The sequence below is a fragment of the Typopeltis vanoorti genome, chromosome 24 (genome assembly GCF_054136105.1).
Source record: "Typopeltis vanoorti isolate ZY-2024b chromosome 24, IOZ_Tvanoo_1.0, whole genome shotgun sequence".
Lineage (NCBI taxonomy): Eukaryota > Metazoa > Arthropoda > Arachnida > Uropygi > Thelyphonidae > Typopeltis > Typopeltis vanoorti.
Window position 1 is genome coordinate 51,713,741 of NC_143572.1, and position 25,389 is coordinate 51,739,129.

At 34.3% G+C, this 25,389-nt stretch overlaps 1 protein-coding gene across 6 annotated transcripts in view; it reads right to left on the reverse strand.

Moving 5' to 3' along the window:
- The window catches only part of LOC150093191 (U2 snRNP-associated SURP motif-containing protein), a 467,947-nt gene that overhangs the window by 441,093 nt on the left and 1,465 nt on the right, over positions 1–25,389 (reverse strand). For 5 of the 6 annotated variants that reach the window (XM_090413350.1, XM_090413354.1, XM_090413351.1 and 2 more), the window contains exon 2: positions 6,910–6,972. The exons of the other annotated variant lie outside the window; for it this stretch is intronic. In XM_090413350.1, the coding sequence (XP_090269476.1) occupies positions 6,910–6,972 (63 nt within the window). The remainder of the gene's footprint in view (positions 1–6,909; positions 6,973–25,389) is intronic. 6 annotated transcript variants of the gene reach the window in all.

Sequence of the window (25,389 nt, forward strand, 5' to 3'; positions counted from 1 at the left end):
CCTACCATACCAGCTTTCTTGATTCTGTTGTCTATTTCCATATTTAATTTACCATCTTCACTAAAAATCGTGCCTAAGTAGCTGAAATGTTTTACTTGTTCCACATGTTCCCCGTTCACAAAGCAGTTGACATTTTCAACAATTCTACCTATTTTCATTGTCCTTGTAATGCTGACCTTCATACCATATCTATTACAACAGTTATTCGATTTAGTCAGGGAATCTTGCAAACTTGTAGCGGATTTATTTAGAAGTATCACATCATCCGCATAAAGCAAAGAGTTGACATTAACATCTCCAATTCTGATATCATGTTTAATACCACTTACCTTCATAATATGATCCATATAGATAATGAATAACAGAGGAGATAATGTACATCCTTGTCTCACACCAGATTTAACATTAAACCATCTTCCTGTACTTCCTTCAATTCTAACTGCAGACTTACAACTCAAATAAAGACTAAGTATTACTTGATATAATGCCCCATTGACACCATATAACTGTAGCGTATTAAATAGCTTCTCTCTTGGCACCTTGTCATATGCCTTTTCCAGATCGACAAAACTTAAATACAGATCTTTGTTATATTCCCATACTTTCTCAACTATTTGTCGTAAAGTGAAGATCTGATCCTGACAGCCTCTATTTGGCCTGAATCCCGCTTGTTCTTCACCAAAAACAAATTTATAATTTCAAAATTATTTTTTTTTCAATATAATCTCCATTAAGACTAATACATTTATTCCAGCGATGCTCCAGCTTCATTATCCCATCCCTGCAGTGGTTCTCGGTAAGATCTGCAAAATACCCTTCTACAGCTGCAAACACCTCTTGATTCGAATAAAAACATTGAAACGAGGAAGAGACAGAAGTCAGAGGGAGCCAAATGAATTTTTTTGTCTAGTCTGGTTAAAAGATCGGAATATTATTCCTGGTTATTGTTTTATCCTTTTCAAGATAATTAATAAACAAAATGCCTTTAGCATCCCAAAACACTGATGCCATGACCTTTCCTGGTGATAGAACCTTGTCTTCTTTGGTGCTGAACAACCAGCTTCTGTCCACTGTTTTGACTGTTGTTTGGATTCTGGTGTGTAATGGTGAATCCAAGTCTCATCCATAGTAATAAATTGATGCACAAAATAAGTTTTCTTTTATTATTCTTGTTAAAATGCTCCAACCACTGTTCAGAGATTTTCATGCAAGTGCATTTTTGATCTGCTGTGAGCAAGCGTGGCATCCATTTTTTCATTTGCAATCCTTCATGCAAAATATATCTTGCACGTTCTTTTGAAATGCCTATAGTCTCAGCAATTTCATGAACTTCGATTCACCGGTCATCCAATACCATATCGTGCACTTGATCAATGATTTTTGGTGGTGTTACACTTTTTGGACGTCCTTCACATGGATCATCTTCAAGGCTGGTAAGGACACGTTTAAACTTGGCAGCCCATTTCTTAATTGTCGAAAATGAAGGAGAAGAGTGCCCATAAACTTTAATGAACTTCAAATGAATTTCTTTCAGCATTAAACCTTCTTTAACAAAGAATTTTATAACCACACGATACTCAATTTTATCCATTTCAAGGAATACAGACAACACTTTTGTTTCGGACAGATGTATAAAATAAACTACTTGATAGAATGACTTGCAATTTCACACGGATGCTTATAACAGACCAACTTAGATAAAAAAAAATCTTGCCAACAATGTTGTGATCTATGGTCAAGGCCAAGAACTTTTCAGATCACCCATACATGCAGAAAATGGATGCAGACATCACACTGGTGAAATGGATAAAAAGGGTAGCTGGTGGAGAAATATCAGAGAATATTATATGATTAATCAAAGAGGAGATGACCAAGGACTCTGTACTTGAGATATCCTACTGTTTGTCAAGGAACCAGAGCAAACAGTGAAAAGTCAGATACTGGAACAAACTCAATAAGCAAAATTCAAGATAAGCACCATCAGTATAAGCGAATGGACAAAAGAATTGGAAAATACCATATCAACATAATTAGCATTACTGATATGAAGACAAAATCAACTCATATTCTTCAAAATAACAAATACAAAAATGTTATATTTAGGCAGTAATGATCAGGGAAAGGAAGGAATAGCCTGCAGCATTCAACACTCAATGCAAAGATAATCTTCCTGAATGGCAAGCAATATCAAGCAGAGTGAGGTAGGCAAATGTCAAAATGGGGAAATGGACAATGAAGATTAACAGTGCCTATGGTATCACAAAGGCATCTGACATAAACAAAAAAGGAAAATTTGGCCTTCTGTCAGAAATCTAAACCTAGAAATTTTTGGGGAAGATCTGGAGAAAAGAGCAGTGCTAATAACAATAGTAAGTATTTGCTGAATTTCTGTTCAGGATATGGACTGGCTTTTATTAAAACCATGTTCTAACATAATGATGTGCACAAATTCACATGGAGAGAAGATACAAGGTTCACTGACTATGTTATTGTTGCTAGCATTATCTTCACAGTGATTTAAGACAAGAATGTACAAGGGACTAGAAATAAGTGATCATTTTATTATTGATCACTTATTTCCCATGTTAGAGTCTAAATGGAGTGAAACAGCACTAAGAAAGGATTTAAAATAGTATTTAATTCTTCCAATATTTCATCTGAGTTACAGACACATCATCAGGGAGTACCAAAATGAGACGTCACACACCCACACAGCACAAAATTAAGTGAAACACATGGAAGAAAGAGTCCTAACTAGATGAGGTCCCCTGTACCTGCAGCAACCTAGGATGTAACTGGGATCTCGAAGTATTAGAGGTTGCCAATAATTTTTAAGAGCAGCAGACGATTCTAAAAAAACCGGTCTTTCTCTTCTAAACTAAAATAAAGAGCCAAAAGACTTCAGTTCGGCAATGCAAAAATTATAAAAATCAAGTGGATATTAGATCCAGCATTATTTCAAAGCTTATCCAACTGTAAGCAAACAAAGTTTGTGCCTGAAGTATCTTCAGGACTGAGAGTTACACTTGGATAAAGGATTAAACTAAATTTATTATAGTCTAACTAAGTGGAAAAAACTTCCAACATCTTTCTCTAAATCCACAGTAATTTAATAATAAGGTGAGATGAGACACCTTTTGGAAACTCATATAGGTAAAGAAGACTTCCCCATTGCTCATTGCTTCCACCTTGGTATCACCACCTCTGGGTCTAGCTCCCACTGACGAGACCTCAATAAAGGTCGAAACCAGTCTGAGTAGTGGCCCTTTCCTTAATGCATAGCATTATACATGTCCGAAAGAAGATGTGCTTTGCATCATGGGAGATACTAAGACAAGGAGTGATGAGAGCTTGGTCTGCCCTTACCACGAGTTGCCTCAGTCCTGAAGATACTTCAGGAGCAAACTTTGTTTGCTTACACTTGGATAAAGGATTAAACTAAATTTATTATAGTCTAACCAAGCGAGAAAAAACTTCCAACATAAAATGTTTAAGAGGGGGTGAGTCAAGTGGTTGTTTTTCAAAATCTTCCATAAAAAAATTGGCAAGGGAGGATGAGAGGGAAGACCCCATAGAAGTACTTCTATTTATCAATTTTGTTCTTTCAAGAGAAATTGCTGGAATGGATAGCAAAGGAATAGAGGTCAATGATAGCAAGAGGAAAAACATATTTTTTAAAAAGCAATAAAGTGTCATCTAAGAAAATGTTAGTAACAATGAGGTGATGTCAAAGCTCAATAGGATATCAGTATCATTAACAATTATATTTTCAATGGAACTTTTAAAATGGTATTTTATGTATGATGTGGTATGCCCAGTAATGGGTGCAAACGATTTCACTAACTGGATAGTTTGGATATTTTATAACAGGGAGAATCAGTGGTATCCACTATGGGTTTTAGGGGAAACTGAAGTGCAAGTTTTTTTTTGTTTTTTTTTGCAATGTCAGGAGACTAGGAAGAAACTTTTTTGAGTAGGTGCTTGATGTCACCAGTTCACTTGCTAGCTTGTGGTAAAGGTAACACCTTTACTGTAATTCAAAACCTTACTCTTATCACCCCCCTATATGACACAAAAAAAATTTTCCCTCTTCCCATCACTCCTTTAGAACTTAGACAAATCTAAGACTTGTGTTAAAGAGGTAAGTTAAAGATGCTCTTTTAACTCCCTTGAACATCTCCTTGAGACATGAGGTGATATACTATCATGTTCTATAGCATTAACTGACATCACATATTTATTCAATTCCTCGTATACCTTCTGCTCAGCCATCAATGGTTTCTCCCTCCCAACTGCTCTCAAGTTCTACATGATGGTTGGTGGTTATCATTCTAACTTCAACCAGAATCATTAAACAGGAGTTGCAGATGAAGAAAAGGTTGTGGAGGAAGTATAAAGAAAAAGGTGATCAGCATACCATGAGCAGTATAAGGTACAGGCAAGGAGGGTGACCTGTATGGTAAGAAAGGCCAAAGCTAATTATGAGAGGCAGCTAGCTGATGAGTCCAAAAGAAATCCTAAGGAGTTCTTTCACTATATGGCAAGTAAAAGTAAAACTATGGAAGGATGACTTTGATGGTAAGGAAGTAACAAAAGCAAATCAAATAGTTGAATTACTTAGTGATCACTTTGCAAAAGTGCCCCATCATGGTTGTGATATTACAATGCCAAATGTGTCACTGATGAGTCTAGAGATAGAAGAAATAGAGGTGCTTAGTATATTACAGAACCTTAATGCTAACACTGCCATAGAGTTAGATGGCATGTCGGCCCATGTGTTACGAGAATGTGCAAGAGAACCAACACCTCCTCTGACCAAGATGTTTAATTTAGCCTCAGTTCTAGTAAAGTTTCAATAGAGTAGAAAGAGGGAAAATAATTTTGCTGCATAAGGGAAGCTCCAAGACAGAAGTATCAAGTTATAGACCAATCAGTATATCAGGAGTGGTGGTTAAGGTTTTGGAGAAATTGATAAAAATTAAAGGGACAACATGGTTTTGTGAAGGGTAGGTCTTGCCTTTGTAACTTACTTTCCATAATAAAGTAACAGTGGAGTTGGATAAAGGAAATCCTTGCTCAGTGATACTGTTGGACTTTGCAAAGCCACTCGACAGGATTTCGCATGGAACTCTGTTGTATAAATTGGAGTAAATGGGAATTGATGCAAAGCTGGTGATTTGGATTAGAGAGTGGCTAATGGACAGATATCAAACAGTGGTTTATGGAAGAGCTGAGTACAGGAGAAGGCAGGTGCCTAATAGTGTACTTCAGGGCTCACTTCTTGGTCCTCTGTTGTTTAATTGTACATTAATGATATTGGAAATAATTTGACAGGAAATATCCACTTTTAGATATCTTGCAGGATGACTTAAATATGCTGGCAGTATGGGCAAAGATAAAAGGCTGTCAGTTTAACGTCGCTAAGTGTAAGGTGATGCACTTTGGGAGGATGAGATTACATAATGTGTACTATATTAATGGAATTGAAATGCAAGAAGTTGATGAGGCAAGAGACTTGGAGGTTATTGTGGACAGAGAACTTGAGTTTAGAGGGCATATTGCAAAGGTGGCCAAAACAGCACATCAAATGACATAGTTGTTGAAGAATACACTCACAAGCAGGGATAAGGAAGTTATTGTTGCAAACAGATCTGGTCACTTGGATTCCTTGATGATGAAGTGATGGAGAAGATCCAGAGGAGAGTGACAAAGATTGCTGCAAGTCTGTGGAATGTTTCCTATGAGGAAAAATTGAAGGTCTGCGGGCTCCAAAAACTAGCTGATAGGCATAACACAGGAGATATGATAGAGGCATATAAGTTATTAAAGGGATTTTAAAGGATTGATACTAATGACTTTTTTTCTGTACAGTGCAATGGATCATCCTTGGAAACTGTAAAAGTGTGGTTTATAAGGGTGTTAGGACTAGATTTTTTGCTTGGAGGTTGATGAATGTGTGGAATGCATTGCTAGAGGTGATTGAGTTTTAGAAGTATGACAGGTATTATATGAATAATGGTTAGTGTGCCAACATAGGGTGTCTCGTGATGAGTCTTCTGACTCCATGGAGACAACGTTATAAAAAAAATAATAATAATATATATTAATAAATTAAACCTGAATATTAATCTTATTTAGAATGCAAAATACAGCATGTTAAAAATATAAATACAAGTATTAGAGTTATGTACTTATAATTAGTATAACTGATTATTACATCTTTTGCTGCAACTTTTGGTCAGTACACCCGCATAACAAAATTTACTTAAAAAGCCTGACAATCGTGTCATAAGCAACAAATAATAAATAAATTATTATTCTGCTATTGATCACATGTGCCAATTTAAGCAGCAGTTCATAAGTTAATCTTAGAGCTGCACTACCACCAGATGAAACTGGAAATCACATACTTGTGGCATAAAAGTATTTGTATATTACTACAAGGCCATGATGAGCAGCTTGGTTTTTAATATTATTTTATCCATGCTTATGTCTCTGGGTGCGGTGCACAGCAAAATGTTCAGAATAAGTAATCCACTTGTTTTATTTTAAACTATGGTGATCTCTCAATTATTTGACCTTCAAATAACCAAACCCCTAAATTTAACCATTCCTTGAATGGTTGTGTGTCATCTGACTTCTGGTACTATATATATAACCATACATTCTGATAACTGCATAGTCAATTTGACCATCAAACCGATTTCCCAACATGATCAGAAAATTCAGAGATCACTGTACCCTACCACAAATTTTCCTTTGAATATGGTAATTCTTCAAATATTTTTAACTAAGCTACAAAATCATTTCATAATTTCTCTAGTTTTTCTTTATAATTATTTTTTTAAAAAATGAAAATCCAATGAAAAGTCACTTGCATTATGCATGAAACAAACTACTAGCACTTACAGTAACAAATGCCTTGGATGCACTGGCGTCCACAAGTTGATTTAGTAGTTCAGTTTGATTCCTCTTTAACATAAAGAAACCAATAAAAATGGGAAATAACAGATGTAATATAAAAACAACACTAATATCAGCACTAATGTTGAATGTTTTGTCTACTTTTTAAATCAATATAAAAGGATAGCCATTATTTTTAATATATTACCTACCTTTTTCACATCAGAATGAAACTAAAACATTAATTAGGACTTATAATTATAACATTAAACCAAGTCATTTTTTTGCTAAGTTAAAGTAATCTGATATTGCCCAGGTCTGTAAATCTGAATTTTTTATTTTTTAATAATCATCATCATCGATTTCCTGAGATATAACCTGAAAGGATGTTCAAGCTACTACGATGGCACTACATGAGAAGAAGACCAAAATCTTAAGATGCAGTTAGTAGTGTCTTAGAAGATAACAATGTAACTGATGATGCTAGAGACCTGACACATATGATCAATTTGGAAGAAAACTGCTGATAGGAATGCTAGAGCTTTTTTTTGTCTGTGTAGTGGATAGTGCCCAAGTCTGTGAACCATAAGTCACAGTTGGCAGGACAATCATTACAATACCCTGTACATTACTTGAGATGCATAACAATAAATGATGATGACGATATCTAGGATCTCTATTACATAACAGATCAACAGACTTGATACATAAAAAGAAGATAGAGCACTATTAAGATTTGGTTTCAATCAGACCATTTTCAGAAGAAAACTGGGCAAAGGAAATTGTATAGTACATATAAGTTCAAAATTGATTGATATTTAGAAACCATGCCATAACTTTTGACACACTTATTGAATTTTTAGAAAAGTATTACCATTCAACAGGGCTCTCAGAGTATCACAGCATCACATCACACAAAAGTTCTCACAAAAAAAAAAAAAAAAATATATATATATATATATACACAGACAATTAAATATTTTAACCTTGAACAATTTCAAATTGTATTGTCTAAGAACAATTATAAAAGCCTCTTAATGAAATGTATATTTAGTGATATGCACATGTTGGAAGACAGTAATTTTTTATACTTGTTCCAAGACTGGTTGATAAAAGTTCCTCCCCCCCCACACACACTATTTTAAGTGGCAAAACAATTTGAAATGCCCCTTTGGCTTAGTGAATTTGCTATTTAGGACTTTACTGTATCTTCTGTTTAGTTCTAAATGGGCCATTTTAATGACAAAATTAAGGCAAAACAAAATCTCTAGAGCACATGGCATCTCTGCATAAGCCGAAATTGGATATAGGTTCAATTTATGTGATAATGAATGGCATCACTATATCAAGAGGAAGGGGTCTGGAAATTTATGATAAACACCTAGAACAAAAATGATATTAAAGCACCACAAGAAAGAACATACAAAGATATAAGAATATAAGAACATAAGTTAACTTCATAATTCTGCTACTAGTGTGTTCTTTCTTGTGATTATGTCAGTTGCTTTAATATCATTTTTGTTCTAGGTGGTTATCGGAGGTTTCCAGATCCCCCCCCTCGTAATAAAGAATACTACAGTATACAAAATGTATATATATATTTTTTAAATGTCTACAACCACTTTCATTATGATTTTCAGCAAAGTTTACTTTCAATATTGGTATACAGAATACATCATAAAACAATTACACATAGGAACCATATGCTGAATACAATGTCAAATCAATAACAGATGTTAGGGCACAATTTTCAAACAAGCAGAGGTTAAAGAGCTGAATGCAATTTTTTTTTTTAATGATTATAGCCTATCATTTTCTTAATTGCTTGGGAGTGTGTGTGGATTTTTGCATTTTTAAAAGTACACAGCCTGTTTATTAAAGTTTTCCTAGATACATCAGTCTATGCGCTTACGTGGCAGTTGTAGATTATTTCCAGTGTCACTATCAAATGACTTTTTTTTCCCTTTCTAGGATTCAAGCCTTGGTTGCTTTAACAACTGTTTTGGAAGTAGACTAGTGGTTTTGAAACCTTGGAAAGATTCACAAAACATTCATGGATGGTAAAATATGTAACAACAGAATAAACCACGCACTAATATTTAAACATGATTAAGGAAATGAAAAATAAAGCTGACGCATCTATGTTATTTGTTTTTCATTTTCACTAGACTAGCTATGAATATAAAAGATACTCTTGGGAACTAGACAGGAACAGGTATAAAGAATAAAATACATCAGCAGCAGTTTATAGGATATGGAGAGGGGAAATACTTAAAGGTCAAAGCTAGATAAACAGGAAGAGAACAATACATAACCTGTAAAGAATGCAAGGAACCAATGAGGGCTTCTGACTCAATGTATTCCTTACTTTCTTATTTTGTTATTAGATGTTCAATATACTAGATACTGAATAAATGAGCATGGGTGAGAATAAATAAGCATACTGAATTAGCTGCTGAACTTAGCTAATCAAATTGTATTCTGTACAGGCTGTACCGCAGACAAAAATAATTTAAATGTCTTTCCAACTTGAACAGCGACCAATTAAACTGGGTAAGTTTTAAAAGAGGTATACGGTGAGTAGACATATCGATACCGATACAAAATTAATAACGGAAAAAACTCACGGACAAAGATTATTTAATAGTATAATTTTTGCCTATGTGTCACAAGCATCTCAATACATTAAGCTCAAATTAAACAATAACTGACAATTCCAAAAGGTGCCACCTAAGTAGCTGGTGTAAGATAACTAAAAAGGTCAATAAATTTCCTAAAAAAAAAAAATAAATAAATAAATAAATAAATACAATAAAAAGTTAGGAAAGATTAGTTAATTTGTAAAGTATTATCTCCCATAAAGGGGATAGACATAAGCCGTCGGATCTGTATAAGTTAGGAGAATGAAGTAGAGTTTCACATGTTTCTTTATAAAGGCATTCCATGAGAAACTGACTTTTGTGAAGAACTCTTGTCTTTCTCCAATGAACTCTGTGTCTAGTGAAGATGGCATGTTCTGCAAGTCCAGACTTCGCAGGTTTAAAGTATTCAATATAAGATTGGGGTGCTTAATGGTCAAAGCAGTATAACTAAGAGGAGACCTCCACATAGCCTTTAAAGGAATGCGGAGAACCGACCAGGGCTTCTAACCTAATGTCCAATCCTCACCTTCTCGTGGTGCACCCTGTTGGGTATCTACTTTGATACTGAACGAACGAGGATGGGCTGGCAATTTGGGATTTAGCGGACCAAATTGTATTCTTATTGGTTAAACCAAAATAAAAAATGATGGTACAACATGACAAAATTTCATACCAGCTGGGGCGTCGCCCGGTTAAACAAGGCCCCCATTGTTTTCGTCAGGGAACCAGGGCAAACAGAGAAAAGTCAGCTATTGGTACAAATCTGAAAACAAACCCCAACTCAACATCACCAGAGTTAAAGATCGGTACTATCAACGTAAGAAGCCTGAATGGCAAAGAAATGGAGTGAGCTGAGGAATTAGATAAGTACCAGATCGACATAATAGGGGTGACTGAAACAAAAAAGACCAAAACTGGTGAGATCTTTCTGAGCAATAAATACAAAATGTTATATTCAGGCAATGACAATCAAGGAAAAGGAGTAGCCATAGTATTCAACACAAAATACAAGGCTAATCTTCTTGAATGGCAGTCAGTCTCAAGTAGAGTAATGTGGGCAAATATGAGAATGGGGAACTGGACAATGAGACTTATTTGTGCCTATGGTCCCACAGAAGGTTCTACTAAGGTAGAAGTGGGGGAATTTTTTGAGGATTTAGAAAAAGCAACTGACACAATGAAAAATGAAAAGTTGGTCCTTGTTGGGAATCTAAATAGCAGAGTAGGAAATGATTGTGAGACATACAAAAATATTTTGGGAAAATTTGGAGAAAAGAGCAAAGCTAATAATAATGTGAAATATCTGTTGGATTTCTGCTCAGGACATAGACTGGTTATTACTAACACCATGTTCCAACATAAAAATGTGCACAAATTCACATGGAGAGAAGAGGCTAGGAATAAGAAAAGTCTCAATGACTATGTTATTGTTGATAGTGATGTTTTCTCCCTGGTGCAGGACACCAGAGTGTACAGAGGATTTGAAATTGGAAGTGATCACTATTTAGTCTTGAGCAGGATAAAATTGAATTTCATATTGAAAAGAATAACATGCAAGAAAGTTTTAAAGTGAATAAAAGTTGAGCTGCTCTCTGATGTGAACCGTAGGCTAAAATACAGAAAGATTATTGAAGAAAAAATGAAAGAGTTTGAGAACAGGAATCAAACCTTGGAGATTCAGTAGCAAACTCTGAAGAAAACATTGATTGATTCTGCCATAGAGGCATGTGGTGAGGTTATCTGTAAGGATAAAAAAATCAGAACTCCATGGTGGACACAGGAAGTTAAAGAGGCAGTGAAGGAAAAGAAGAAAGCATACCAAAAGTTCCTGTCAAATACGTCAGCTTGTGCTCTTAGAGAATATAGAGACAAATGCAAGAATGCTAAACACTGTGTAAAACTAGCTAAACAAAAGTCATGGGAGGACTTTGGCAAGAATATAGAAAATAAATATCAAGAAGGTGGCAAAATATTCTGGAGGTTGTTGAAGAAGCTTAAGAATGGAGGAAAGAGTGCTGTAAAAGGAATTAGAGATGATAAAGGTGACATGAAAACGGGAGAAAAAGATATCCTTGAAGCAAGGAGTAATTACTTTGAAAAACTGCTAAACGAAACAAGCAGTGATGACAGCACAGTGGTAAAAAACACTGACCAGGCATGCAATCAGGAATACATATCCATACTAGAAGTAGAAAAAGCCATCAAAGGTTTGAAATGTGGAAAGGCAGCAGGAGTAGATGATATTCAACCAGAAATGCTGAAGTATGGTGGTATAAGAGGCTTACAGTGGCTACACTGCATAGTTCAGAAAGCCTGGACAGAGGGACGAATTCCCGATGATTGGAGTAGAGCTCTCATAGTACCCATATATAAAAAGGGAAATAAAACTGCATGTGAGAATTACAGAGGTATTTCCCTACTGAGTGTTCCTGGCAAGATCTATGCAAGTATACTTGAGAAATGGTTGAGAAGAATTGTGGAAGAAAAGCTTGATGAAGAACAAGCTGGATTCAGGCCAAATAGAGGCTGTCAGGATCAGATCTTCACTTTGCAACAAACAGTCGAGAAAGCATGGGAATATAACAAAGATCTGTATTTAAGTTTTGTCGATTTGTAAAAGGCATATGACAAGGTGCCAAGAGAGAAGCTATTCAATACGCTGCAGTTATATGGTGTCAATGGGGCATTATATCAAGCAATACTTAGTCTTTATTTGAGTTGTAAGTCAGCAGTTAGAATTGAAGGAAGTACAGGAAGATGGTTTAATGTTAAATCTGGCGTGAGACAAGGATGTACATCATCCCCTCTTTTATTCATTATCTATATCGATCACATTATGAAGGAAAGTGGTATTAAACATGATATCAAAATTGGACTCTTTTTGCAGCAACTCTTTTTAATATCTACTTAAATGAAATAATAATAAAATGGAGTAAAAATTTACATCAAGGAATTAAACTTTCACCTTCAGTTAACTTAAACACTCTCCTCTTTGCAGACGACCAAATAATAATTACAAATTCTGAAGATAACTTACAGAAAGCTATTTTAAATCTAAATGTGATATCCAAAGATTATGGTATGATAATATCAATGGAAAAATCAAAAACTATGGCCTTTAAAGGACAAGATCCAGCAAGAACTAAAATAGTATTAGATAACAAGATCTTAGAACAGGTGAATTCATTTAACTACCTAGGATGTATGATCACTTATGAAAATGAAAAAGATATAAACATAAAAATTGCAAAATATTTAAAAATAACAGGAGAAATTAACTCTATATTTAAACCAAACCTAGTTCAAAAACAAACCAGGCTAAAAGTATACAATACATTAGCCCTGCCGGTCTTAATGTATGGAAGCGAAATCTGGACAATAAAACAAAAAGACAAACAAAGATTAACAACAGCAGAAATGAAGATTATGAGAAAAACTGCAAAGTATACCCTATTTGATCACAAAAGAAACGAAGATATTATGAAAGAATTAAACCAAGAACCAGTAATTGAAAAAATTAAAAAATATAGACATAGATGGATGGAACACGTTCAAAGAATGAAAACAGAAAGATTACCAAAACAAGCCTTAAACTACAAGCCATTAGGAAAAAGAAAACCAGGACGTCCTCTTAAACAATTCAACGATGACTTCTAAGGCCAGAACAGGCCATACTAGGCCTAAATCCTTGATACGTATGATGGTGATGGATGGTGATCAAAATTGGAGATGTTAATGTCAGCTCTTTGCTTTATGCGGATGATGTTATACTTCTAAATAAATCTGCTACAAGTCTGCAAGATTCTCTGACTAAATTGAATAGCTGTTGTAATAGATATGGTATGAAGGTCAGCAATAAAAAGACAAAGACAATGAAAATAGGCAGAATCATTGAAAATGTCAACTGTGTTATGAATGGAGACCCTGTGGAACAAGTAAAACATTTCAGCTATTTAGGCACAATTTTTACTGAAGATGGTAAATTAAATATAGAAATAGACAACAGAATCAGCAAAGCTGGTATGGTGGGAAGTCAATTGAATAAATTCATATGGAATAAGAGAGAAATTAGTCGGAACACTAAATTAGCTGTATACAGGACAGTGTTCAAACCAGTTTTAACTTATGGATCTGAGAGCTGGGTCAGAAGTAAAACACTTGACCAAAGACTAGAGACCACAGATATGAGAATCCTGAGAAAGATTATAGGCATGAACAGATGGCATCAATGGCAATATCATATTAAAAACGAGGATATTAGGAAAGAACTTGACATTGTCAGCATCCAGGAATGCATTAGCAGAGCTAATCTCAGGTGGTATGTTCACTTAAACAGAATGTTCGAGGAAAGATTAGCAAAACAAGTGTTCTCTGCCAGGTTGGCAGCAAAATGACCCAGAGGAAGACCAAGATATAGGTGGATTGATACAGTACAAAGTGCTTTAGACGATAGAAATATAAGATATGATAATGTTGGAGTCTTGACAAGTAACAGACTGATTTGGAGGAAAATTGTAGATAGGAAATTAATAATGATGTAATTTTTTTCATGTAGTACTATCATATCCTGTACACCCCTTGAGGGTACATGGCAGGAATTTGATGATGATGAATATAAGATTGGTGTTCTTCTAGCCGAATAGAGGCAGATCTTCCTGTTTGTCCGAAATAAGATAATCCACAAGAGCACGGAATCTGGTAGACACCTGGATAATTAAGGTGTGGAAGCTTGTCCTTAGGAGAAGTGAGAAAGCTGGAGATTTTTCTAAACGGTCGAAAGATAACAAAAATATTCAGTGGTTTTAAAACTTTTGCTATACGTTCACTGATGCCTTGTACATAAGGGATAGTAATGCGCATTATTTCTTCTATGTTTGAAGAGGAAGACATATTAAAACTACTCAAAGTTCTTTTAATGAAGCAATTCTTATAACCATTAGATAGAAAGGAAGAAGTTATATATTGTAGTTCTTTCTGTAAAAGATCGTCTGAAGAACAAAAGGAATGGGCCCGATGAACCAGTGTTTTAATAGTTCCTGCCTTTTGACTGGGATGGAGATGAGATTTCGCATGGATATAATGGCCTGTATGAGTCTTCTTTCTATAAACTGAGAAATGTAGGTTACCATCTAGTTGGCGAAGAATTAGAAGATCTAAAAAGGCTAACTGCTTATTTGATTCTACTTCTAGGGTAAACTTGATCCTAGGATGAAATGCATTTAACTTAGTGAGAAATTGTTGAAGTTCATCCGAAGATCCATTCCATACAGCAAAAATGTCATCGACATATCTGAACCATGGGAGAAATGCTGTCAAAGATACATTGTTCAAAATGTTCCATAAAGAAATTGGAAATAGCAGGAGAAAGAGGATTACCCATTGCTGTTCCTTCAATTTGTTGATACAACTTATTTTTAAAGGAAAAATAACCAGAATTTATTACAAAATCAAATACGTTTACAATGTCTGAAGGAAATTCCTGTTGTAGTAATTCAATGCTTTCTGAAAGAGGCACATTTGTAAGTAAAGAAACAACATCTAAACTGATCATGATATCAGAAACATCCAAATGAAGATCTGAAATTTTATTTTTGAAATCCATAGTATTTTTTATATAAGTATCAGTTCTTCTAGTTGAAGAGGAGAGTAAATTTGATAAAAATTTTGAGATTTTGTAAGTGGGGCAACCTGTACAATCTACGACTGGTCTTAACGGAATGCCTGGTTTATGAACTTTTGGAAGACCATACAATCTAGGTGGACGAAGAAGGTTTTAAGTTGTTTTTTTTTGATCTTCATTCCATGTAGATACATTATCTATAAGAGAATTAAGTCTCTTCAATTGACTTCAGGTAGGATCTGATGAAAGAGGCCTATAAGTTGAACAGTCGCGAAGTAAAAGAGACATTTTTCTCTCATATTCCCTTCCTATCTTGAATCACTACAGCCTTCTCCTTATCAGCTTTCGTAATAATTAAATTATTATTATTCTTCAGTGATTTTTCTATTTTTATTTATTTTTTCTTTTTTTTTTCTCGATTAGCTTTTCTCGGCAGTGCTTTGCCCGGTTTGCACTGCTCCATGGATAACCTTTTTGGTAAGAGGATCATAATATAGGACCATGGTTTCATCCACAGTGACAATGGATTCCAGCACTTCTCTCTGATTCCTTCGCCCTGAAAATGTGCAGAAACAGGTCACATGAGGCTCCTTCTGAACTGAAGAGAGAAGTCAGGGCACCCACCTTGCACTGACCTTCATCATGTGAAGCTTTTTGAATGATGTGAAAGACCATTGTTATAGAAAGCCCCAACCTGGACGAGATTTCTTTGAGCAGTTCTTCCTCAAAAAGAGAGACATTTTCCTCAATCATCACTTCCACAGGCTGACCAGCACAAGGATCATCTTCAATGCTCTCTCTTCCTAAGCGAAACTGTTTAGCCATTACTTCATGATGAAATATGAAGGAGAAGCTTCCTCATAAACACCATCCAATTGCTGTTTGATAGCACTTGGAGAAAGTCCTTCTTTGGTGAAAAACTTTATCACAGCGTGGTACTCAATTTTACTCATTTTTAACATTAGAGCCACTTAATGTGTCATGTGTTAGTCAAGCAAGTGCCTCCACAACTGAATGATGCAGGTAGAGAATTGAAACTGGTACACTAAGCTCCTCACTTCATATGACTAGAAATGCTAAAATATGTAGGGTGTATATAAAATTTTACAGTGACTATGCTGCATTAAAGTTGAGAGGGCACAGAAAAAGTGGCTAAAGCAGCTCATCAGATTATTTGGTTACCAAAGAATACTTCAACAAGCAGTTATTACTCCTCTTGATCAAGCCTTGATAAGACTCCATCTTGACTACTGCATGCAGATCAGGGTACCAGAGTTTCTTGGCAATGAGGAAGAGGCAGAGAGGATCCAGAGGTGAGTGACCAAGATGGTAGTAGGTCTATGGAATGAACCTTAAGAGAACAAGTTGAAGATTTATGAATTACAGAAAGTGGTTGACAGGCAGAAAAGGGGTGATATGATTGAGACATACAAATTACTGAAGGGTTTTTTACAAGCATCATTCAGAGGAAATTTTTCAGAACAGGTCTGGTGGTGGAAGAAATAGGGGACATCCTTGGAAACTGAGTAAGAGGTACTTAAGCAAGGATGTTAGAACTATGTTTTTTGCTTGAAGAGTGGTAAATGAGCAGAATAGGTTGCCAGAGTCTGTTGTGGGTGCCATGACTGTGAATGAGTTCAAAGTATGATAGATACCACACAAATGTTGGATAGTGTTTGGCATGATGTTTAGGGCCTCCCTAGATTAGTGAGATCCTAAACATCATCATTATTATTATGGACTACTCCATAATAATAATTCAGAATGCCTGGTTAGAGGGCCAAATTCCAGAAGATTGAGGTAGAACATCATAGTACCCATGTATCAATTAGAGAAGACACTTGCTATTGAGCTCCAGGTAAAATTTATGCAGGCATATTTGAAGCTAAGAAAAATTGTAGAAGTTAGGAACTAACTGTATATAAGATATAACAAGAATCTATATTTAAGTTTCGTAGCTTTGGAAAAGGCATATGATAAGGTGCCAAGAGAATACTGATCAAGTCAGTATACCCAAAGATAACTGGTATAAGTGAAACTTGTTTGTATGAGAATGATATAATATCAGGACCAGAAATGGCAGGGTATAGAATATTCCAAAAGGATAGGAAGGTGAAGAGAGGAGAGGAGAGTACTGTTAATAATAGCAGAGGAACCGTGTCCATCAAGAGTGGAAGTAGAAAATAATAGTGTGTGAAGATTTTGAAGTTATTTGGTGTGAAGTTGGGATCAACAAAATAGTATATCTAATAGGATATTGTTATAGGCCAAAGAATGAGGACAGCACTCACTGTGAAATGTTTCAACAAATTAGCTGGGCAAGTGATCCTAATGGGAGATTTTAATTATAGGAATGTTGATTAGAAGAAGAGAAAGTCTATAGTACCAAGAAGAGTGAATTTGATAAGATTCTGCAGGATAACTTAAGAACATGTCATGGAAACAACCTGAGGTTTTTCAGTAATATCCTCACAGGATGTCGTTTTGAATGAGGTATCAACACTAACCACTGTTGATGAGAATAATCAAGAGGTATTGGTTTAGAAGGTAGTCAAACAGGAAATGGTTGTTGTCAAGAAGGTGTGTGTGTATATATATATATATATATATATGTATGGAACTATAAGGTGGGTGATTATGAGACTCTCCATAATTCATCAGAATCAATATATTGGGTTGATAAGTTGTGCAGAAAATATGTTGACAGTCCACCCGAAATGATAAAGAAGTATCTGACACAAGCAATGCATAACTGCATACCAAGAGTTAAGTGAATAAACAGAGGAGTGAGACAGATGAACAGTGAAATCAAGCAAGTAGTGTTGAAAAAGTATATACTACTATATATTTTATGGACATTGTTGTATATATATGTTATGGACATTGGTGTCAGTCATTGCACTCATCGATATGTTTGCAAGTTTCATTTGCCTATGGCAACCAAAGTAATCAGTTCAAGGACCAAATCCATAGCTAAGAGAGAGAGAGAGAGAGAAACGACTAAAGTTTCAAAAGCATCCATATAGGGAGATAAGCAAAGTTTTCCTGGTTGTGTGCAGCTGATTCTTTTTTTTTGACGCCTGATAGGAGCTGCTACATAGTCAGTTTTGCTAGTCTGGTTGGTTGAGTGGTTAGCATATCCGCTCTCCAGCCAAAAGGCTGCGGATTCGAATCCCACTGTGGGCATGGATGTTTGTGATTGTCTGTGAAAATACAAGTGGTGGTAGTGGGCAGTAGATGGCATTGGTGTAGTTGCAGTTCATTGTAGTTGGTGGATGAAGTGGTGGAGACAGACAGTTGTAGAGCAGGTGTCCTCCCTCGATAAGTCTTGGGACTCCCCGGAGGTGTCATCTTATAATAATAATATACTATGGAGGAGATACAAGACAGTTTTGTAGTGAACAGATGCATGAAAAATATAAACTGAAGGCCAGAAAAGTGACAAGCATGGTTAAAAAAGAAAACATAGAATATGAGAAGAAATTGGACAGTCATGTCAAAGATAATTTTTCTGGGTTCTACAGTCAATTTTCTTGAGTCGAGACAATAAATCTGAGTTTTCGGGGGGGGGGGGGGGCTCTTTTTTGCCTGTGCCAGAGATTGACTAACTCAGGAAATGGTCAAAGGAAGGCTTTGTAAAAGCTCCTCTAGTCATTGAGTAGAATCAAACTTAGAATGGACCTTCTTCAGGTGGCCTAGCCATGGAGCAAATGCTATCTCTACAGGGCTAATAGGCGTTATGAATAAAATTTTACTTAAAAAATCTTTTGAATTTTCTATACACAGAAAAATAATTTTTTCTTATTAATAATAAATTAATCAAATTATTAATAACTCAATTTCAAAATGTATGCTTTATTTATAGCCAAGAGCACACTTTTAAAAAATTATGACTGGTGACAAACTAAAAACACAGTTAATATAGAAACTATTTTCAAATTTCGTATCTTACTGAAATGTGTTATGAATGCATCACTGTTCTGTAGTTCAATCACGTCTAAATCATAAATCATCTATGGCTGACTTAAAGCTAACAGTTCTTGAAATATCCATGACAAAACCAAATGCAGCAGATTTTGATCATGTTTACTAAATAATGTTGATTTAATCTTTATAAGGAACAACGTTTTGGAAGTTTTGTGGTGTTTCATTTCAGGAGGTGGACAGGCAAAAGGATCTGGATGTGATGATGAATGGAAAGGGCAGAGACATATTGCAAAAAGTTATGAAAGTTAATCCAAAAATGCTGATAAAATGCAAACACACTAATAAACATGGAAAAGAAATAAGAACAATTACGTAAAACAGTGATCAGGACATATCTCTCTGCATAGATCACTCAGATATCCAGGTGTTATACTTACATATTCTGGGTAATAAGGAAAGTAATTAAGATTGTTTTGCTGCATGAAAGAGTCTGATAACATGATCTTTGCTTTGCTTCTTCCTATCATGGATTTTAGGCAAAGTGATATGTTCCAGTCTCATGCCATCATTTTCTTGGTTTTCCAATTCTTCTTTTTCTATTTATTTTATATCCATATAGTATTTTTGGCAGTCTGCTATTGTACATTCAATTTAAATGTTCTATCCATTTTTGTTTATGTTTACTTATATAGTGATTAATTGGTTTTATATTTAGGAATTGTAAAAGTTCTTTGTTTTACAGTCCCACTTGGTATATCCAGCTGTTTTTCTGAGAAAGTTATTTTTATTTCTGCTGTTTGAATCCATTTTTCATTATTCTTTTTTATGGTCCATGTTTTACTTCTGTAATAAAGCCAGTTTAGACAGAACATTACATAGTCTGATTCTGGTGTCTTTTTGTACCAAGGATGGCTTAAATATATTATTTATTATGCCATTTACTTTAACAAAATTTGATATTTTAATGTCTATATCTTTTTCATTTTCATATGATAAGTCACATCTCAGGTATCTGAAAGTATTTGCTTGTTCTACTATTTTATTATCTATCACTATTTTACTTCTTGGATTTTCTCCTTTGAAAACCATTATTTTTGTCTTTACTTTTTATATTCTCATATTACATTGTTCTGAAATTTCATTTAATGATTTTACTGATCTCTGTAGATCATCTGCAAATAATATATCTTTATTTGTGGATTTATTTGTATACCAAATGGGTTATGCTATTTCCAGATTGTTATAATTTTATATATATAAATTTAACAAATTATAAAATTAATGAAAATTAGAATTTTCTTCATATATATATATAAAATTATATAAAAACAGCTGGATATACCAAGTGGGACTGTAAAACAAAGAAATATTTGTATGCCAAATGGGTTATGCTATTTCCAGATTGTTATAATTTTATATATATAAATTTAACAAATTATAAAATTAATGAAAATTAGAATTTTCTTTATATATATATATATAATTATATAAAAACAGTTTACAATTCCTGAATATAAAACCAATATATAAATATAACAGATCCATGAAGAGTATAAAGTGCATGCTAGAAAGGTGCATGGTAAAGAAAGAAAAAGCAAATGCAGTATGAGAGGAGATTGGCTGGTCAGGCTTGAGGTTATTCCCTCGAGGAAAAATTCGGAAGAATTCCCTTGAGATTAAAGGAATTTTATTTTTCCGCTGTATGGCAAGCAAGAGAAAGAATAATTATAGCAGGTTGACATTGATGGATAGTCATGGCAGCAGAACACTTACAAAGGATATAGTGGAATTATTAAACGAGCACTTTATCAGCATATATCATATCAGTGTAAATGATGCAGTGCAATATATAGAAGGGAAGCAAGTTTAGGAGAATTGGAAGTGAAAGAATCAAAGGTGTATCAGGTGTTAGTTGGGTTAGATGTTAATAAGGATGTCGGAATGGATGAGATATCACCACATATTCTTAAGGAACGTGCACCACAGTTGGCTATGCCTCTGACCTGGTTATTTAATGAAAGTCTCGCAGTGGGTAAGATTCCTAACAGTGGAAAAGAAGGCAAAATAGTACTACTCCACAAGCATGGTTCTAAGACAGAAGTTTCCAATTATAGACCACGCTGTATAATGGCAACTGTGGTCAAGGTGTTGGAGAGATTGGTTAGAAATAGAATATAGGAGTGGGTTGATGGACATAGCATTCTTTATAATGGTCAGCATGGATTTGTAAATCTATTACAAAACTTATTTTAGTAATTTAATTGTATTTTATGATAGGGCAACAAGTGTGTGAAATAATGGAGAATCATATACAGTGATATTCTTGGACTTTGCAAAAGCGTTTGATAGATTATCACATGATAAGTTGGTGTACAGGTTACAGAGGATGAATAGATAGTATATTGGTTAGATGGATTGGAGATTGGCTCTCTGAATGATATCAGCAGATTGTGTATGATGGAACAGTGCCACAAAAAAGTAAGGTGTGGGAGTTAGTGAGAGGAGTGGTGTGATCCAGGGCCTATTCTTGGGCCCCTGCTGTTTAACTTGTTTGTAAACATATATCATGTGGACTGACTGGGGATTTTCAGTTGTTTGCTGATGATGCAAAGTTGGGGAGAATTATAAGTAGCACTGCTGATGTTAATTCCCTTCAAGATTTGAATAGACTCGATATTGTCTATTCAATATCATATAATATACATCATATAAATTCAATATCCTGATAAAGTAGTCCAAACTACTGATATGACAATATCAGGAGTTTGGAATGCTGACTATGGAGAGAGGTTAAAAAAATGTGGATTGCAGTTTGGTGGATAGGAAGAAAAGAGGTGATATGATAGAGACATTTATGTTAGTGAGAGGATTTTATTGGATTAATCCAGATATGATTACAAAAAGAGTAGAAGGTGAGAGGTTCCAGAGGCAAGCAACTAAGACAATATCAGGAGTTTGGACTGCTGACTATGGAGAGAGGTTAAAAAAATGTGGATTGCAGTTTGGTGGATAGGAAGAAAAGAGGTGATATGATAGAGACATTTATGTTAGTGAGAAGATTTTATTGGATTAATCTAGATGAGATTATAAAAAGAGTAGAAGGCGAAAGGGGAAAAACCAGGTCATTTTTGGAAGTTATGTAAGAGTGTGGTGAAGAGGTGTGTATGTGAGGAGTAGATTTTTTATATGGAGAACTGCATGGAGAATTGCATGCAGAATTGTCAGTGAATGGAATACATTACCAGAACGTGTTGTTAATGCAAGGAGTGTTAAGAATTTTAAGATTCTATATGATAAATATGTTGTCAGTTGAATGAACCTTCCATGATGAGTCTGCTAACTTCATGAAGGGTGTAATAATAATAATAATATATTAAAAAGCAGAGATGATAGGGTCTATCCTTACCATACTCTTCTTGATATATCTTTCCATATTATTGTATTTCTATTGTATATTTTTTGAATAGACTGTAAAAGCTAGTTTGGTGTATTTAGATTGATTAATATTTTAAATAACTTTCATCTATTAATTTTATCAAAGGCTTTTTCATAAGCAATGAAGGCCATGTGTTTCTTTTTGAAATTCTCTTTGATTTTCAATTAATATTTTTAGAGTGAAAATTGAGTCTATGCAAGATCAGCCTTTTCAGAATCCATTCTGTTCTTCAAATAGTTTGTCCTCTACTGTTTAGTTTCTCTTTTAATATTGTTATATATATTTTGTATCTTGCATTTAGCAGCCTGATTCCTCTATATTTTATTGCAGTTATCTTTATTTCCTTTTTTATAGATTGGGATAACCAGTGCTTTTTTTCCCCTTTTTTCTCCAAGAGTTTAGAGTTTTTTTTTTTTTTAGAAATTCAGACCACGTTAAAGATTTCCAGAAGTTTTTCATTAAAATTTTTACTTGCATTTTTGTACAGTCCCATGTTTACAATGTCTTCTCCTAATGTTTTCCTATTTTTCATCTTATTTGTTGTATTTTTTAGTTCCAACAATGTAACATTTTCTGTTAGATCATTCTTTGTTGTATAAAATTTTACTTCTTTATTATTATTATCAGTTCAGAGATTTTTGAAAATAAGTTATCCATTTTTCTAAATCTATTGTTTGTATCTTTATGTTTTTTTTTATTTCTTTATTCATGTATTTTATAGGTTTTTGGTTTTGTTGCAAGTTTTTCTGCTTAGTTATATATACTATAAATTAAAGATGCCAATCTTTAATTTATAGTATAACTAAGTATTTTAATATAGTTATATTCTTGGTTTCATCCTTTATCCAAGTATAAGCAAAGAAAGTTTGCATGTGAAGTTACTTCACAACTGGACTACTTGTAGAGGCTAATCATGTCAATTGTCTTAGTTATACCCTTTTCTAGTTCATTTAAAAAATTGTTCCATCTCTGTTTTTTCCCTTTCTTTTCTACTCTGTTTTTGCTTCTATTTCTTAAAAATTAGCCATTTCTGGTAACTTTTTTTTTTAATTTGTTTTTATTATCTTTCTATTTCTTTGTCCCAGTTTTGTAGTCCTCTTTTTCTATTCCATTTACTGATTAGATCTCAGCTTTCTGTTACTGCTTTTGTCAGAATTTGTTTCAGATTTTTCCATTTCTCTCCCATGTCATTTGATTCATGTTTGGTTTCTGTTTTTAAATTAATGCATTTCTGATACTGTTGCCCAGCATGGGATCTTGTAATGAAAAAATTTTGTAACTCAGTTGATAGTTATTTTCCACTTTATTTATTTTAAGCCATTTTGATTTAAATCTTTGCTCTGCAAAGCTTGAAAATAGAAAGGAAAAAAGTGATATGACTGAGACAAACTAATGAGAGAAGTCCATCAAGATGCTGGTGAATATTCAAGGTGGCAGAAGGAGAGATGGCATATAAGGGTTATGTGTGTAATGGAGTAGCTTGGAGTGTGGTAAATGAATGGAATAAATGGCAGAATATGTGGTGAGTGCACCAACAACGAACATGTTCATTCTATACAGAGAGTTCATATTGCCATATGAACTCTCTATATTGAGGGTGAGGAGTGGTTTCTTTGTATGGAGGGTGATTGAACCATGGAATGCATTGCCTGATGGAGTGGTGAGAGCAAGAATGGTCAATGAGTTCAAGGAGTGGTATGATAGACTTTGTGTTTCTTGGGGGGGGGGGGCTCCCCTCGATGAGTCTTGATAGACTTTCTTAGGAAGGACCTCCCACGATGAGTCTCTTGACTCCATGGAGGCCTGAATAATAATAATAATAGAATGAACATATTCATCCCTGACATACTGTCTGGGATGAATATGTTTCTGTCCCTGATAAAGTTTCGCAAATGTTACACATGTAAACAAATGAAAAATAATTGGATATAAGCCATTTCATAAGTATGCTGCAACACAGTGCGCAATCTGGTATAAATATAAAATAAAAATTTAAAAAAAAAGGTGCATACACAAGACAGAAGTATGCTTTCATAAGCAAATAAGATCAAAGAAAAGTAAATGAGGACAAAAAAAAAAGGGGTGGATGACCTATTTTCTGATTATAGTCAGTAATATGCAGCAAAGCAACATATAAAATCATATCTGGAAAAAAAAAAAAAAAGAAAAGAAAACAAGCAAAACATTACCTAAAAAAAAAAAAATTAGAAATCAACATAAAAATATATGTGCAGATAAAATACCACAAAATGTAACCAATAGCTTACACAAGAAATAAACAAGTAAGAACCTAACATGTACAGAAAAGCAGCTAAGCACAAAAAAATCACTAAGCAGTAAATTTACTGCTTTTTTGATTACATATATATCCAGCTATTACAGCTGAAAGTTATTTTACATGGTTTTATTTCTTGTTTTACTCATGCAAATGGACTTTTGTTACAATGTATACTATGTTGAAATAAGAAGTTGGATATCTCTTTTTTGGAATGAAACACACTAACATGTATATTTATGTCATCACATGTAATTATACTGCTATATATGGTAAACAGAAATAACAAATGATTTGACTTCGTATTTGTATTCTTTGATGGCATGCAGAGAATTTACAGACTTTGAAACACATTTCATCATAGAACATCATAATAGTGGTCCATATGACTTGGCAAAATTGAGTGCATTCCCTAAATTTTAAAAAAAAAATTCCATATTCAGCCTCAGACAGTTTGTGGTTCATCTAACCTTTAGCCAACTAACAATACTAATGTACTATAGGTTTGCAGAATGACATAGGGATCCACACACACATGCGGGTAACAACATATCAACTGATGAAAAGGTGAGAATGTCACATTTTG